General features: G+C 42.8%; 1 protein-coding gene across 1 annotated transcript in view; it reads left to right on the top strand.

Annotated features, from left to right (window-relative positions):
- The window catches only part of MAP3K19 (mitogen-activated protein kinase kinase kinase 19), a 104,772-nt gene that overhangs the window by 75,946 nt on the left and 11,555 nt on the right, over window positions 1-17,271 (top strand). The window contains exons 9-12 of the mRNA XM_077956513.1: window positions 2,039-2,082; window positions 5,857-8,310; window positions 10,288-10,437; window positions 12,889-13,586. Coding sequence (XP_077812639.1) covers window positions 2,039-2,082; window positions 5,857-8,310; window positions 10,288-10,437; window positions 12,889-13,586 — 3,346 coding nt within the window. The remainder of the gene's footprint in view (window positions 1-2,038; window positions 2,083-5,856; window positions 8,311-10,287; window positions 10,438-12,888; window positions 13,587-17,271) is intronic.

Genomic DNA, 17,271 nt, shown 5'->3' with positions numbered 1-17,271 from the left:
TCAGAATGACAGCCTGTGGCTGAAATGGACCTACAGACATTTGTTTGACCCTCACAACATTGAAAAACCAGGGAGGGGAGGCCAGTCCCAGTGGCTCACACATGGAATCCCAGAACTTTGGGAAGCCAAGGTATGAGGATTGTTTGAGCCCAGGAGTTTGAGACCAGCCTGGGAAATATAGTAAGACCCTATCTATACAAAAAATTAAAATTATAAAACTTTCAAATAAATAAGCAAGGGTAGGGGAAGGAGATTTCACATAAAATCTGCAGCTTGGGCCGGGCATGGTGGCTCACGCTTGTAAGCCCAGCACTTTGGGAGGCTGAGGTGGGTGGATCACAAGGTCAGGTGTTCGAGACCAGCCTGGCCAACATAGTGAAACCCTGTCTCTACTAAAAAAAAAAAAAAAAAAAAAAACAAAAAATTAGCCGGGCATGGTGGCAGGTGACTGTAATCCCAGCTACTCAGGAGGCTGAGGCAGGAGGATCACTTGAACCCAGGAGGCGGAGGTTGCAGTGAGCTGAGATCCTGCCACTGCACTCCAGCCTAGGCGACAGAGCGAGACTCCGTCTCAAAAAAAAAAAAAAAAAAAAAAAAAAAAATCTGCAGCTCTCTGGCTTCTCTTGGAAGATCTAGCAGTGCTGAATTACCCATCTGGATTGGATGACGTCACTAAGAGCTGGGTAATGATGCCCCTTTAGTTGGGGCATATGATCTCCATTTACTGCTGTGCCTTGCTGTCCCACTTCATCCATTTCTGTTTTGACCCTGGAGACACTGGAGCTTTTGGCTTCAGCTTTAGACAGTCCAAACTATGCAGAGGTGGTGGTGGTGGTGCGTGGGGTTTTGGGGATCATTCTGACTTTTTGGTAAGAAGAGAACAACTTCCAGGTTTTATACTACCTAGTAAGTCCCATCTCATTACCTGGGTGAGTCTTCCTCACACTCACCTTTCAGAGTTTGTGGTTGATCTAGTTTAAACAACTGTTGGGAGACACATATAAGAATATTTTCACATTTCTGCACAGTTCAGGCTTTCTTTTTTTTTTTTTTTTTTTTTTTTTGTTTTTGTTTTTGTTTTTGTTTTTTTTGAGACGGAGTCTCGCTCTGTCACCCAGGCTGGAGTGCAGTGGCCGGATCTCAGCTCACTGCAAGCTCCGCCTCCCGGGTTCACGCCATTCTCCGGCCTCAGCCTCCCGAGTAGCTGGGACTACAGGCGCCCGCCACCTCGCCCGGCTAGTTTTTTTTTTGTATTTCTTAATAGAGACGGGGTTTCACCGTGTTAGCCAGGATGGTCTCGATCTCCTGACCTCGTGATCCGCCCGTCTCGGCCTCCCAAAGTGCTGGGATTACAGGCTTGAGCCACCGCGCCCGGCCAACAGTTCAGGCTTTCTAAGCAAAAAACACTAGGAAACCAGTCAGAAGATGATTGAACAGCAAAAATGCCTCAGAAGTTAGTGTATTGCTCCAGAGAGGTTTAGAGACTGATTTCCCCAAAAGCTGTTTGCTTATATTCTAGGGTAATAAAACACAGAGTCACCTTTCTCCTGGAGGCATTTGCTTACAATTCATAGGAAAGTTCTCTCTTTCTCTGGAGGGAAAGACGGGCTAAAGTGCCACCCACCCAATACACCCCCTGAGTCTCATCATTCCAGGGCTCCCTCCTGTGACGCAACTCTACCAGCTACACAGGTCGACACCCGGCTCTCATCACGTTGCCCTGTGAGGAACTGGGATGTGGGGAACTGGCATTACAATGTTCTGTGAGTGATCAATGGTCTGCTCTGCGGTCCAGAGATCTCGGGTTTTCTCTCAGAATAGAGATAGAAATATAAAACAGCAACCCCTGCTAGTGGCAGTAGCCTGAAGTTTTGCGTAATGAGTTCACCTCTGTGTGAATTCCACAGGGGAAGCCTCCAATATCTACAGCTTTTCCTCAGACCCCTTAGCATCTGCACTACTTCACTCGCAGACTCTGGCTTGAGACTGTTTTCTCTCTACTACTAAGAATATACAGTTATTTTTTTTCTTGTTGTAGAGTCTTCGACCTCTGATGTGAAGTACAGTGGCCAAAGCATCGAGGTAAGATTAGTGCTAGCATTATTGACTGAGAATTAAAACCAAAAAACTCTATCAACTAATTTAGAACCAAATCCTCAGCAATTACAGTTGACCCTTCAACAATGCAGGGAATAGGGTCACTGATGTCCCCAACACAGTCAAAAATCCACACATAACCTTTGATTCCCCTAAAACTTAGCTACTTATAGCCTACCGGTTTTTTTGTTTTGTTTTGTTTTGTTTTGTTTTGTGTAGAGACAGGGTCGCACTGTGTTGGCCACACTGGTCTTGCTCCTGGCCTCAAGTAATACTCCCCTTTAGCCTCCCAAAGTGCTAGGATTACAGGTGTGAGACACCGCACCTGGCTGCAATAGCCTACTGTTGACCAGAGCCTTATTGATAACATACACAGTTGATTAACACACCTTTTGTGTGTTACATGTATTATATGCTGTATTCTTACAAAAAAGCCAAGAAAATAAAATGTTATTAAGAAAATCGTAAGGGACCAGGTGCGGTGACTCATGCCTATAATCCCAGTACTTTGGGAGGCCAAGGCAGTGGATCACGAGGTCAAGAGATCGAGACCAGCCTGGCCAACATGGTGAAACACCATCTCTACTAAAAATACAAAAATTAGCTGGGCATGGTGGCGTGTGCCTGTAATCCCAGCTACTCGGGAGGCTGAGGCAGGAGAACTGCTTGAACCTGGGAGGCAGAGGCTGCAGTGAGCCAAGATCGCGCCACTGTACTCCATCCTGGCCACAGAGCAAGACCCCGTCTCAAAAAAAAAAAAAAAAAAAAAAGAAAGAAAGAAAGAAAGAAACCAGCAACAACAACAAAAGAAAATCCTAAGGAAGAGAAAATATATTTACTCTTCATTAAGTGGAAGTGGAGCAGCATAAAGATCTTCATCCTCATTGTCTCCACGTTGAATAGGCTGAGGAGGAGGAAGAGGAGGGCTTGGTCTCGCTGTCACAGAGGTAGCAGAGGAGGAAGAAAATCCACATGTAAGTGGACTTGCACATTTTAAAGCTGTGTTGTTCAAGGGTCAACTGTGTTTCTTGGAAAAACAACAACTCACATGTAGTTCCTAGAGTAGCAAATTATTCCTGGGAAAATTACACCTTGCCAGGTGCAATGCTTTTCTGGAGTGTTTCTGTTCTCATTACATAATGAGCTGAATAGCTCCCTTAGACATTTTTTTTTTTTTTTTGAGATAGAGTCTCTGTTGCCCAGGCTGCAGTGCAGTGGTGCAATCTCAGCTCACTGCAACCTCCACCTCCTGGGTTCAAGAATTTCTCCTGCCTCAGCCTCCTGAGTAGCTGCGATTACAGGCACCTGCCACCACGCCCAGCTAATTTTTGTATTTTTAATAGAGATGGGGTTTCACCATGTTGGTCAGGTTGGTCTCGAACTCCTGACCTCAAGTGATCCACCTTCCTTGCACTCCCAAAGTGCTGGGATTACAGGCATGAGCCACCACGCCCAGCCAGACATATTTTAATTTGTCTTTTTTCAACCTATCTAGAAATTAGGCAATTGTTTTTTTTTTCCCCAGTGGTGGAAAGGTTTTCCTAGTTGTCTAATTTATAAGTTTTTGGAAAGATACTTGCAATTCTTAGTTTCTCAACTACCTGACCCTTCTTTTCCTATGAGCCTTTGAGAAATACTTACGCATAGGTACTGCTTAGCATTGTAAAAAGAAACTTACTGACCTAAAAAAATGTAATGGCCATTACTAGGCAGATGGTTAAGCACTGGGTGAATCTGCCTTTATTTCCTAAGTCATTTTGAAGAAATGGGGAAAATCATCCAGACAGTAAAACTGGGACCTACACTACATCTCATCTACTTTTAATGCCTAAGTTTCTAGAGTCAAGTTCCATTTCCTTCCTTCCTACACGTACGTGGCAATAGAATGAAAATTAAACATATATTTCTCAATTACTACCCATGACCCATGCCTTTAAATATTGTGATATAAATAGGTACTGAGTCTGTATACACAGGAAAAGACCACAATGAAAAGAAGCATAAAGTTAAGGAGTTCATAGCTTACTGCCTACAAAGCTTAATATTATACATTGGGTTACACTGACCTCTACAGGATGATAATAAAAACTAGCTTAGTTTGAAAATAGAGGGCAAAGGAGAAATGAAAGGCATCCATTTTCCTTTCATCCACAAAAAAGAAATTTTGTACATTTCATTCACAAAATAATTCAGCAAAATGATGGTAAGTAGTTGTGTTTCAGATACAAATTCTGAGTTAGTCAATAACTGGTAATTTTTGAGGTATTTTAACAACAACTTTAAACTGTTCTGAGTGGGATTTCAAAAATCTTAAATCAATTCTATGGAAAGTAAAAAGAAAAAGGAAGAGAAATAAAATGCTTCTTATCTCAAATTTTTACCATTTACATTATAGGGCCTTCGTTTAAAAATATATAACCATGAATATTTGCATCTATAATAATTCTGGTTTTAAAATGTGTTGTTTTGCAGCACACCAACATAGCACATGTATACATACGTAACAAACCTGCACGTTGTGCACATGTACCCTAGAACTTAAAGTATAATAAAAAATATTAAAAAAGTAAAAAATTGGCCGGGCGCGGTGGCTCAAGCCTGTAATCCCAGCACTTTGGGAGGCCGAGACGGGCGGATCACGAGGTCAGGAGATCGAGACCATCCTGGCTAACACGGTGAAACCCCGTCTCTATTAAGAAATACAAAAAAAAAACTAGCCGGGCGAGGTGGCGGGCGCCTGTAGTCCCAGCTACTCGGGAGGCTGAGGCAGGAGAATGGCGTGAACCCGGGAGGCGGAGCTTGCAGTGAGCTGAGATCCGGCCACTGCACTCCAGCCTGGGCGACAGAGCATGACTCCGTCTCAAAAAAAAAAAAAAAAAAAAAAAAAAAAAAAAAAAAAAAAAAAAAAAATTAAAAAATTGTTTTAAAACCTTAAAAAAAGTGTTGTTTTAAATTGGTTCTAAAAAAAATATTGGGAATGAGGTTTTAGTTTTAAAAATTGTGATCTTTCCAGGCATAGTGGCTCATGCTTGTAATTCCAGCATTTTGGGAGGCAGAAGTGGGAGGATTGCTTGAGGCCAGGAGTTTGAGACCAGTCTGGGCAACATAGAGAGACCTCGTCTCTACTAAAATTAAAAAATTAGCCGGGCATGGTGGCACACGCCTGTAGTCCCAGCTGCTCAGGAGGCTAAGGTGGGAGGATCGCTTGAGCCCGGGAAGTTAAGGCTGCAGTGAGCTGTGATTATTCCACTACACTGCAGGCTGGGTGACAGAGCGAGACCTTGTCTCAAAAAAAAAAAAAAAAAAAAATTGTGATCTCCAGGCTAGCTTTGTACTTTAAAAGCCTTCCTTAAAAGGATATTATAATCTCTTTAGACTACTTTATTTTTTTTTTTTTTTTGAGGCGGAGTTTTCGCTCTGTCTCCCAGGCTGGAGTGCAGTGGCCGGATCTCAGCTCACTGCAAGCTCCGCCTCCCGGGTTTACGCCATTCTCCTGCCTCAGCCTCCCGAGTAGCTGGGACTACAGGCGCCCGCCACCTCGCCCGGCTAGTTTTTTGTATTTTTTAGTAGAGACGGGGTTTCACCATGTTAGCCAGGATGGTCTCGATCTCCTGACCTCGTGATCCGCCCGTCTCGGCCTCCCAAAGTGCTGGGATTACAGGCTTGAGCCACCGCGCCCGGCCTAGACTACTTTAAACCAGTTAGCATGATATTTATATATGTTTCTGCATTCATAGCTTTTTCTCTCTTTCCTTTTAGTTCCCTCTGCCACCACGGTCACTCTTGCCCACACGATCCGGTGTCCTTAGTATCCCCCGAAATCACAAGTTTCCAAAAGAGAAAGAAAGAAAAATTCCAAGCCTCACATCTTTTGTGCCCAAGCTCTCAGCGTCTGTTCGTCAATCTGATGAGCTTAGCCCAACAAATAAGCCTCCAGGAGCCCTAGTTAAGTTGTTGATGGATTCGACTCTCAGGTCTTCTGATGGCTTCATTTGGTCAAGAAACATATGCTCCTTTCCTAAGGTTAACCATCACAGACAATGCCTGGAGATGGAGGAGAACTGGAAATCCAAGGAAATAGAAGAATGTAACAAAATTGAAATCATCCACCTTGAAAAAGGGCAGTCTTCGGTGTCTTTTGAGAATTTGAAGGAAGGCAATATTCCTGCAGATAGGGAAGAGGATATTGACTGCCATGGGAGTAAAACGAGAAAAGCTGAAGAAGAGAACTCTCAATATCTTTCATCAAGAAAGAATGAGAGGTCAGTAGCCAAAAACTATGAACAAGATTCAGAAATAGTACGTACCATTCCAAGCAAGTTCCAAGAAGCCCAGCATTCAGAAATAACTCCAAGCCAGGATGAAGAGATGAGAAATAATAAAGCTGCTTCAAAAAGAGCTTCATTACATAAAGGTGAAGCAATGGAACCAAACAATATTTTAGAAGAGTGTACTGTACTTAAAAGCTTATCCAATGTATTCTTTGATGACCCCATTGATAAACTCCCGGAAGGTCGTAGCAGCATGGAGACAAACATAAAAATATCAATAGCAGAAGGAGCCAAACCAGAAATGAGTGGGATGGTGCCTCTTATCCACATCACCTTCCCTGTGGATGGAAGCCCCAAGGAACCAGCAATAGCCAAACCAAGCCTCCAAAAAAGAAAGAGAACCATTCATAACAACCATAGTGTCAACATACTTGTACACCAAGAAAATGACAAGCATGAGATGAATTCCCATAGAAGTAAGTTGGATTCAAAGACTAAGACAATTAAGAAGACACCTCCGAATTTCCTGATTTCTACTGAAGGTCCCATTAAGCCTACCATGCATAAAGCCAGCATAAAAGCACAAATTTTCCCTGCTTTGGGACTTGTTGACCCTAGGCCTTGGCAATTGCCCAGGTTTCAAAAGAGAATACCACAGATAGCAAAGAAGCAATCAACTCACCGGACTCAGAAACCTAAAAAGCAATCATTTCCTTGCATATGTAAAAATCCAGTAATACAAAAGTCATGTGTTCCTCTTTCTGTTCAACCGGCAGAGCCAAGACTAAATTACCTAGATCTTAAGTATAGTGATATGTTCCAAGAAATCAATTCAACTGCTAATGGACCTGGAATCTATGAAATGTTTGGGACCCCTGTTTATTGTCATGTGCGAGAGGCTGAAAGGGATGAAAACAAATATTACCGTGAGATATGTTCGGCTCCATCAGGCAGATGTATCACCAATAAATGTCGATCTTCACACAGTGAGAGGAGCAGCAATATCAGAACAAGACTTTCTCAGAAAAAAACACATATGAAACCCCCAAAGCCTTCATTTGGCATTAAACAAGAGCACAAAGGCTTCATTTCTAAAGAAAAGAGTTCCAAGGCTGTACGTAGCAACCTACATGACATTGAAAACGGAGATGATATTTCAGAACCAGACTGGCAGATTAAGTCTTCAGGAAATGAGTTTCTATCTTTCCAAGATGAAATTCATCCCATGAACTTGGCTCAGACACCTGAGCAGTCCATGAAACAGAATGAATTCCCTCCTGTCTCAGATTTATCCATTGTTAAAGAAGTTTCTGTGGAAGAGTCTATGGGCGATAGAGACATTTCTAACAATCAAATACTCACCACAAGCCTCAGAGATCTGCAAGAACTTGAAGAGCTACATCACCAGATCTCATTTATCCCTTCAGAAAACAGCTGGGCAGTGCCAAGTGAGAAGAATTCTAACAAGTATGTACAGCAAGAAAAGCAGAATAGAGCATCTTTTAGTAAAGTAAATGCCAGCCGAATTTCAACTAATGATCTAGAGTTTGATAGTGTTTCAGATCAGTCTAAAACACTTGCAAATTTCTCTTTCCAAGAAAAACAAGAAAGTGCATCTTCCCAGACATATCAATATTGGATACATTATTTAGATCATGATAGTTTAGCAAATAAGTCAATCACTTATCAAATGTTTGGAAAAACTTTAAATGGCACAAATTCAATTTCCCAAGGAATTCCGGACTCTGTAAATAATGAGGAATTGACAGATGAACTATTAGGTTGTCTAGCTGCAGAGTTATTAGCTCTTGATGAGAAAGATAACAACTCTTGCCAAAAAATGGCAAATGGAACCGATCCTGAAAACCTAAATTGTATCCTCAGTCAGAGAGGAAGTACCCCAAAAGAAATGGACAGAGGGACAACAAATGTCAAAATGCAGGTTGGTAAAATTAGAATCCGAGATTCATTGGGGTGGGAAGGACCTCAGAGATAATCTGGTTCAAACCCCTTATTTTCAAATGAGGAATTATAAACCCTACACAATTAAATAGTTTCTTCAAGGTCTCATTGTTTGATCACAAGGTTGGAATTCAGGTCCTCTGACTCCCAGGCTAAGATGTTTTCATTATGCTGCCTCACTTCTGGAATTTAGCTAGCTTGACATTGCAATGAAATCAGTTTGGTTAAATTAATTTAGCAAAACCATTCAAATAGGTCAGTATTTTATTCAATGATGACATTTTCAATCAACAGCATATCATTTCCAACTGTCAGCAGAGAGATAATTATAGGCAAGACATTGCTCTAGGTATGTGAGATAGAAAGAAATGAACATGGTCCAGAAGTGGCTCACCATTTTGTTCATATGAAGACATGAAATGTACATTTCTTAGAGTCCCTACACCTGAGCATTTGCTGTCAGATGATTCACTACTTTAATGCAAAATTATTATTGATGCCTACTGTGTTTCTAGCAGTGGGCCAAGAACTAGGAGCATAGTGCTGTACAAGACTCAGCCATTGTTCTCATGGAAGTGTAAGCAAAAATCCTGAAATAAGATTTTAAAAAATTTTGTTTGGCATGGGAGTGGGCATGGAGTGGGGAAGAAGATCAACAGATAGTCGAGTTTTCTTTGTTATCATTTTCACTAAAGTACACGAGCCTCCCAAACTGAAATTCTAAAGACAGAAACAGTAGTTAAGCTGAAATATTATGTATTGAACGCTAACTCAGGTTATAGTACACTACATCCACACTGTATCAGGATCAGGAATAATTTTTTTTTTTGAGATGGAGTCTTGCTCTGTTGCCCAGGCTAGAGTGCAGTGGTGCGATCTCAGCTCACTGCAACCTCCGCCTCCTGGGTTCAAGCAATTCTGCTGCCTCAGCCTCCCGAGTAGCTGGGATTACAGACACTTGCTACCACGCCTGGATAATTTTTGTATTTTTAGAAGAGATGGGGTTTCACCATCTTGGCCAGGCTGGTCTTGGAACTCCTGACCTCGTGATCCACCTGCCTTGGCCTCCCAAAGTGCTGGGATTACAGGCGTGAGCCCCTGCACCCAGCCAGGAATAATTATTTTAAATAGTTGGTCAGAAGAACATACAAGGTAAAGAATTATCCCGTAGCTTCCCGGACTGTTTGCTAGAGATACTAGTCTGACTTCCCGCAAGTCTGACTTGCAGACGGTAAACTGGCTTCCTGGTTTGGTGACTGTAGATAATGGGTTGATTTCCTGGGTTGGTTGCTGCACACTGTAGGTCAGAGTTCTATTTTTATATATGGTCTGGCCATTGTTGGTTTGTATATTATCTCTCAGTACATATGTGTATGTATATATGTGATGTATATGTGTGCATGTATGTTTATGGATTATATATCATTTATGTTTATGTGTGTGTACATTTGTGTGAACACACATATGAATATGTGTGTATGAGTATGTGTGGCTCTATGTATGTGTCCAGCTCTGCGTATGTTTCTCTCTCTGAACTAGGCTGTGTTTAGGAGCAAGTTGACCATGATAATGGGAATTTTGAGGAGAGTTGAGGTTAGGGGGCTGAGGAGATGGCACACATTAACATATTCTGTCATGATAGGGACCTTGTGAAAGATCATTCTCAAAAGACAGTGGTTAGTAGCTGCAGGCTCATGTGGGCCCTGAGATGAACAGGCCTAAGATCTCCTCCTATAAAATATACAGAGCAAGATGTGGTTTTAAAATGTGTATAATTAACAAGGCTGAAGGACACAGCTAAGATACACTACGTGGTCATTTGGGGGAACGATGTGTCTCTAGAAGTTACCTTTAAGAGTGGCCACAGACATGAAAAGAAGACTTTACTCTCACCCCTTTCTCTCCATCCCAGTGACTTGGTTTAATGGTCATCTTTCCTTTTGTCTCATTCTTCCAGAGGCATAGTAATGGGCTCAGGACATATGACAGGGAGGAGAAATTTCTCATCTCAAATGAAAAGATGACATTTTCTGAAAATAGTTTAAAGTCTGAAGAACCTATCCTATGGACCAAGGGTGAGATTCTTGGAAAGGGAGCCTATGGCACAGTAAGTTAAACTGGAAACTTGAAATCAGCACTCCCCACCCCTCCACAGTCCCTCCCTCCGCCCCCCTCATTCCCCAGTCATCCTCCCTGCTTTATCTGGCAAGCACTCTTTTACTTAGAACTCTTTCAGTTGAAGTAACAGAAAATCCAAGCACTGAGGGAAAGGACCATTACTGCTTTATCCAATCGAAAGGTCTAGAATAGGTCAGGCTCTGGGCTCAGGTGGCTTCAGGAGTCAGACGATGTCATCAGGATCTGGTCTCTCTCTCTGTCTGGCTCTTTCTCAGGCACATATAGCGATACAATGGCCACTGCATTTCTAGCCTCTCATCCTCCCAGGTTCAAGTCCAATGGGAAAGAAATATCTTCCTTTGATCGGGCGCAGTGCCTCACGCTTGTAATCCCAAAACTTTGGGAGGCCGAGACGGGCAGATCACGAGGTCAGGAGATAGAGACCATCCTGGCTAACACGGTGAAACCCCATCTCTACTAAAAATACAAAAAATTAGCAGGGCATGGTGGTGGGCGCCTGTAGTCCCAGCTACTCAGGAGGCTGAGGCAGGAGAATGGCGTGAACCTGGGAGGCGGAGCTTGCAGTGAGCCGAGATCGCGCCCCTGCACTCCAGCTTGGGCGACAGAGCAAAACTCCGTCTCAAAAAAATAAAAATAAAAATAAAATATCTTCCTTCAACAGCTGAATATGTTACTGGAAGTTTGGAGAATCATTGGTAGATGGCAAAAACAAAAGATGTTCCTTACATTTTGTGAATTGTGTAAGAGATCTTGGAGGGTGGGGGGTGAAGACAGGTGGGTACAAACGTACAGTCAGATAGAAGAAATAAGTTCTAGTCTTTGATAACACAGTAGGGTGACTATAGTCAACAACAATATATTGTGTATTTCCAATTAGCTAGAAGATTTGAAATGCCCCCAACACAAAGAAAATGACAAATGTTTAAGGTGATGGATGTCCTAAACACGCTGTCTTGATCGTTACACATTCTATGCATGTATTAATATATCACATGTACCTCTTAAATATGTACAAACATTATATATCTAAACCCTAGCACTTTAGATAGTTATTTACATAGACGAGTAAAGAAAAGGCTGGCCCCCAAATAAGACTTGTGCTGTCTCCAGATGGGGACATTTCAGGAATCAGTGAGAAGATAGGAAGACACAAAACCACTGAGATTACATCACAAGGGTGATTTCCAGGGCCTGTCTCCTCGCTCCAGAGAGCTTGGGAGCTGAACTAGCTCTATTTTACGTATTGTCAGGAGCTTTTCCAAACCACCATCTCATGTAGTCATCATAGAAATCTGGGAGGTAGGCCAGGTGTGGTGGCTCTCGCTGTAATCCCAGCACTTTGGGAGGCTGAGGCAGGTGGATCTCTTGAGGTCAGGAGTTCGAGACCAGACTGACCATATGGTGAAACCCCATCTCTACTAAATACAAAAATTAGCCAGGTGTGGTGGCACACACCTGTAATCCCAGCTACTCAGGAGGCTGAGGCATGAGAATTGCTTGAACCCAGGAGGCAGAGGTTGCAGTGAGCCCAGATCATGCCACTGCACTCCAGCCTGGGTGACAGAGCGAGACTCTGTCTCAAAAAAAAAAAAAAAAAGAAAAGAAAAAAAATTCTGTGAGGCAACCTGGGCAACATAGGGAGACCTTGTCTCCACAAAAATACTTTAAAAATTAGCCTAGTGTGGTGGTACATGCCTGTAGTCCCAGCTACTCAGGACACTGAGGCAGGAGGATCGCTTGAGCCCAGGAGTTTGAGACTGCAGTGAGATATGATCAGGGCCACTGCATTCCAGTCTGGGTGACACAGAGAGACCCTGTCTCCAAAAGAAAAAAAAAGAAAAAGATAGCACAGTGGCTCTACAAAAAGTACACACACATACACACACAAAATTAGCCAGGTGTGGTGGCACACACCTATGATCCTAGCTACTAGCTATTCAGGAGGTTGAGGCGGGAGGATTGCTTGAGCCCAGGAAGTTGAGGCTGCAATGAGCTGTGATTGTGCCAATGCACTCCAGCCTGGGCAACAGAGTGAGGCCCTGTCTAAAAAGAAAAAAAAAAGAAAAAGAAATCTGTGAGGCAAGTATTGTTACCTCAGTTTTACAGATGAGAAAAACTGAAGTCAAAAGATTAGACATTTATCCCAAGTTATACAGCTGGGGAAAAATGAAACCAGGATTCTAGCCAATTCAAGCCACTGTAAGCCAATATGACATCCATCCACCATGTTTCTCATACCCATCTTGGCTCCACTGAAACACTGAATTTGCTTAAATACTTTGCATTTAGGAAGGGAGGTATTGACTTAGAGAAAGACAAGGGTTTAGGAAGAGAAGGGAAAGTCAAGTGTCACCTGAGGCATTTTGTGAATGAGTTATGTCATTAATTTAATAACAAGGTATTATTGGTTTGCTTCTAGGTATACTGTGGTCTCACTAGCCAAGGGCAGCTAATAGCTGTAAAACAGGTGGCTTTGGATACCTCTGATAAATTAGCTACTGAAAAGGAATACCAGAAACTACAGGAAGAAGTAGATTTGCTCAAAGCACTGAAACATGTCAACATTGTGGCCTATTTGGGGACATGCTTGCAAGAGAACACTGTGAGCATTTTCATGGAGTTTGTCCCTGGTGGCTCAATCTCTAGTATTATAAACCGTTTTGGGCCATTGCCTGAGATGGTGTTCTGTAAATATACGAAACAAATTCTGCAAGGTGTTGCTTATCTCCATGAGAACTGTGTAGTACATCGCGATATAAAAGGAAATAATGTTATGCTCATGCCAACTGGAATAATAAAGCTGATTGACTTTGGCTGTGCCAAGCGTTTGGCCTGGGCAGGTTTAAATGGCACCCACAGTGACATGCTTAAGTCCATGCATGGGACTCCATATTGGATGGCCCCAGAAGTCATCAATGAGTCTGGCTATGGAAGGAAATCAGATATCTGGAGCATCGGTTGTACTGTGTTTGAGATGGCTACAGGGAAGCCTCCACTGGCTTCCATGGACAGGATGGCTGCCATGTTTTACATCGGAGCACACCGAGGGCTGATGCCTCCTTTACCAGACCACTTCTCAGAAAATGCAGCAGACTTTGTGCGCATGTGCCTGACCAGGTAAGAAACTGAAAGCAAGAGGAAGAAGACAAATGCCCAGAGATTCCAAGTGGCTGACATTTCCCTTGCAATTTATGGCCCATTAAAAGCTTCGTTTTGGTTATGAAGTCAAGTAGACAGTGATTTTGTGCTGAAAGTAATCATAATCAGTCATATTGGGTAATTGTATTCATTGTTTTATCAGCGTATAGGAGGCAATGCTTCAAGTAGAAAGTGCCTCCGTTAAATGTCTTATTAAGTTCTGTTAATACTTGCCCAAATCAATGGGTTTGCAAAATGTGTTAAAGATCTGCTTATTTGCCAATGAGACATCTTCCTAGGAACTGGCTAGGGTGAAATGACATCACCTCGCATTTAAAGTGAGGGGAAACATTTGGGGCCAAATAAACAAATGTCTAATTGGAGTTGAAATCTCCAAGTTCAATGTCAAGTTGGGGAATATTTGGTGAATCAGAAAAGCCTTAGAAAATTGCCTGTTTTCCCCTTCATTATCTTCTCTCATATCTATGGAATTAAATTCTGGGTAAAATGTTAGAACTGTAACTGTAATGTAATGGAGACGAACTAGTGCTGTGATTTTCAAATTTTTAGCCAGGTACTCTCTGCTCATATGAAATCTTAAATCCAAGAATGAAATAAAAGCAGAGAGATGACTCTAGTTAAAGTGTGTACCCATGGGGTGGGGAAGAGTTAAGGAGTAGGGCTGTGGGTGCTGGAGTCCACTCTAGGATATTGCACAGCAGCCCCGAACCCACCTACCTAGCAAGGCTCAGCTTTAGTTGGAGGACAAGAAAGGCCTGAGACTCAAAGTCAATTTCCTGTCTTTCAAGGAAGTGTGCCTTCTTATCCCTCGATGAAAAACTCCAGTGTCCCATCTTTTAGCAAGCACATATGGCAACCCCCAACACCCAAGGGCTTCATTTTGCCTTTCTGAATGAATCTTAGAATCTACAGGTCTCCCTCTCTGCCAATGAATTTGCCCGTTTTTAAGTCTCTCTCTCTCTCTCCCAGCACGTGTGTATCAGTCCGTCCTGGCTGATTTCAGGATGATTACATGGGCCAGGGCAGGAATGCCACTCCAGGGGTATAGTTTTTGGCATTGCTAGATGCAGAGACCCCTTAGGTTTCCAGTGTGGATTTTGTGGACAAAGCCCCAGTCACCGAGCTGCCCACCCTCTCCCCAAAAAAACAAACTGCATAAATGTGTTGGAATATCACATAGACCAGTACTAGCTTTAGAGATTTGTGTTAACTCTTAAAACTATTGTAGTTGCTTTGTTCTGAATTTAACAATTACCTATATTATTGACTCACAGCTAGAAACCACTTGTTATTCTCATTTTCTTTCAAGTTGTGATTAAACACACACACACACACAAAGCGCTCTAAAGAGAAATGGTGGAATCTTCTTGTATGGCTCTCCTTTTGAACCATTGCTTCATAAACTAAGCAATGTACAATTCACACCACTAATAATGAATTAACAGGGTTACTGTGAAGGTTAAGTGAAATGGTGCATGTAAATTGCTTAGCAGAGTGTGGGGCACAAAATTAGGAGTTTACAGTTAATGATCATTAGGAAGAATACTAACATAACTTACCTAATTAGAGTCATATACAAGTATATAATTACCTTCTAAAATTCTATGGCAAAGACCCTGAGGTATATTGATATCTCACCTGATATCAATAACAATACTCCTTGGAGATATGGATGGCCAGAAAATAAAGGGCGAGGCACTCTTAAAGATTCAGAAATAGAGGTAATCAGACATAGACTAGGAAAAGTCTAAATAAAACAGAAATGAACTTGGGGAAGCTGCGAGAAATAAGCATGGAGCGGGTACTCCTAGGGACAGACCAAGTTCTGGGAGGTCAGGCCAAGGAGTTTAGCTTTGTTGCAATAGGCAGTGAGGAGCAGGGGGCTGCAAAAGATTTGGGGTAGAAAAGACCATAAAGAAAAGGGTCTGTGGGAGGGCAGGTCAGATGGCAATGTATTGAAAGGCCTGGGATGGATGCTGCTTGAGACTAGAAGGCTCTGCAGAAATCTAAAGCTTGGATGCTGATGGTGGTAAAGTAAAGTGGGATTGTAAAGGATTCCAGAAAATTTCAGAGAAAAGGTGAATCAAGACTTGGTAATGGAGCAGGATGATAGGATTTCATGTTTTTGAGTGTGGATAATGGGAGAAATCACAGTTGTGAGAGAAGAACAGGGGAGGCAGCTAAACCCTTCCCACCCCATATAAGGAGACATTTGAAGCTATGAAATTACAGCTCAAGAAAGCAATTAAGATTGGAAGGACACATTTAAAAATCATTATAACAGCCAGGTGCGGTGGCCCATGCCTGTAATCCCGGCACTTAGGAAGGCTGAGATGGGCGGATTGCTTGAGTCCAGGAGTTCGAGATGGAGACCAACCTGGGCAACATGGCGAAACCCCATCTTTTCAAAAAAATACAAAAATTAGCCAGGCATGGTGGTGTGTGCCTGTAGTCCCAGCTACTCAAGAGGCTGAGTTGAGAGGATGAGAGGATCCCTTGACCCCTGGAAGTTGAGGCTGCAGTGGGCTGAGATGGCGCCACTGCACTCCAGCCTAAGGGACAGAGCAAGACCCTGTCTAAAAAAAAAAAAAAAAAAAATCATTATAAGGTTGATTGCTACAGTCATAAAAAAATGTAGGGCTGAGGAAAATATTTTGAAAATGCTCACAGTGGAAGCTAACAGAAATGCATGGCATCAAGTCTAGCACATAACTGGAGAAGGGAAGGGAGGAAGGGAAGGGAGTTGCCCCAAGGTGTAAGAAGAAACAAGAGGACAGAGTGTCCCGTAAGTCTAAGCAGAGGTAGTTTCAGGTAGGAGGGAGTAGTGAATATTTCAAATGCTACAGAAATGACAAAAAGGATGAGCTCATTAAATTTGGTTAATTTCAGGAAATTTCAAGAGGGCAATTTCTATAGAGGAATGGGCCAAATGGTTAAGAATACTGGAGGGAAGTCACCGAGTTTAGCCCTGTTAGAGACATTTGGCAGCAGTTTTTAAAATGGGATGGACCAGGCGCAGTGGTTCACGCTTGTATGGGAGGCTGAGGCAGAATAACTAATTGAGCCCAGGAGTTTGAGATCAGCCTGGGCAACATAGGGAGACCCTATTTCTACAAAAAATTTAAAAATTAGCCAGACACGGTGGCTCACGCCTGTAATCCCAGCACTTTGGGAGGCCGAGGTGGGTGGATCACGAGGTCAGGAGATCAAGACCATCCTGGCTAACACAGTGAAACCCCATCTCCACTAAAAATACAAAAAATTATCCAGGCGTGGTAGCGGGTGCCTGCAGTCCCAGCTACTCGGGAGGCTGAGGCAGGAAAATGGTGTGAACCCGGGAGGCGGAGCTTGCAGTGAGCCGAGATTACTCCACTGCACTCCAGCCTGGGCAACAGAGCAAGGTTCCGTCTCAAAAAAAAAAGAAAAAAAAAAAAAATTAGCAAGTCATGGTGGCGTACACCTGTAGTTCCAGAGACTCAGAAGGCTGAGGTGGGAGGATCACTTGCGCCTGGAAGGTTGAGACCACAGTGAGCCGTGATCATGCCACTGCACTCCAGCTTGGGCAACAGAATGAGATCCTGTCTCAAAAAAAAAAAAAGTGGGTGGGGGAGCGGTAATAGCTAGAAATGGTATCCAGTTTAAG

The sequence above is a fragment of the Macaca mulatta genome, chromosome 12, assembly GCF_049350105.2.
Source record: "Macaca mulatta isolate MMU2019108-1 chromosome 12, T2T-MMU8v2.0, whole genome shotgun sequence".
Classification (NCBI taxonomy): domain Eukaryota; kingdom Metazoa; phylum Chordata; class Mammalia; order Primates; family Cercopithecidae; genus Macaca; species Macaca mulatta.
This window is presented reverse-complemented; position numbering and strand designations above follow the sequence as displayed.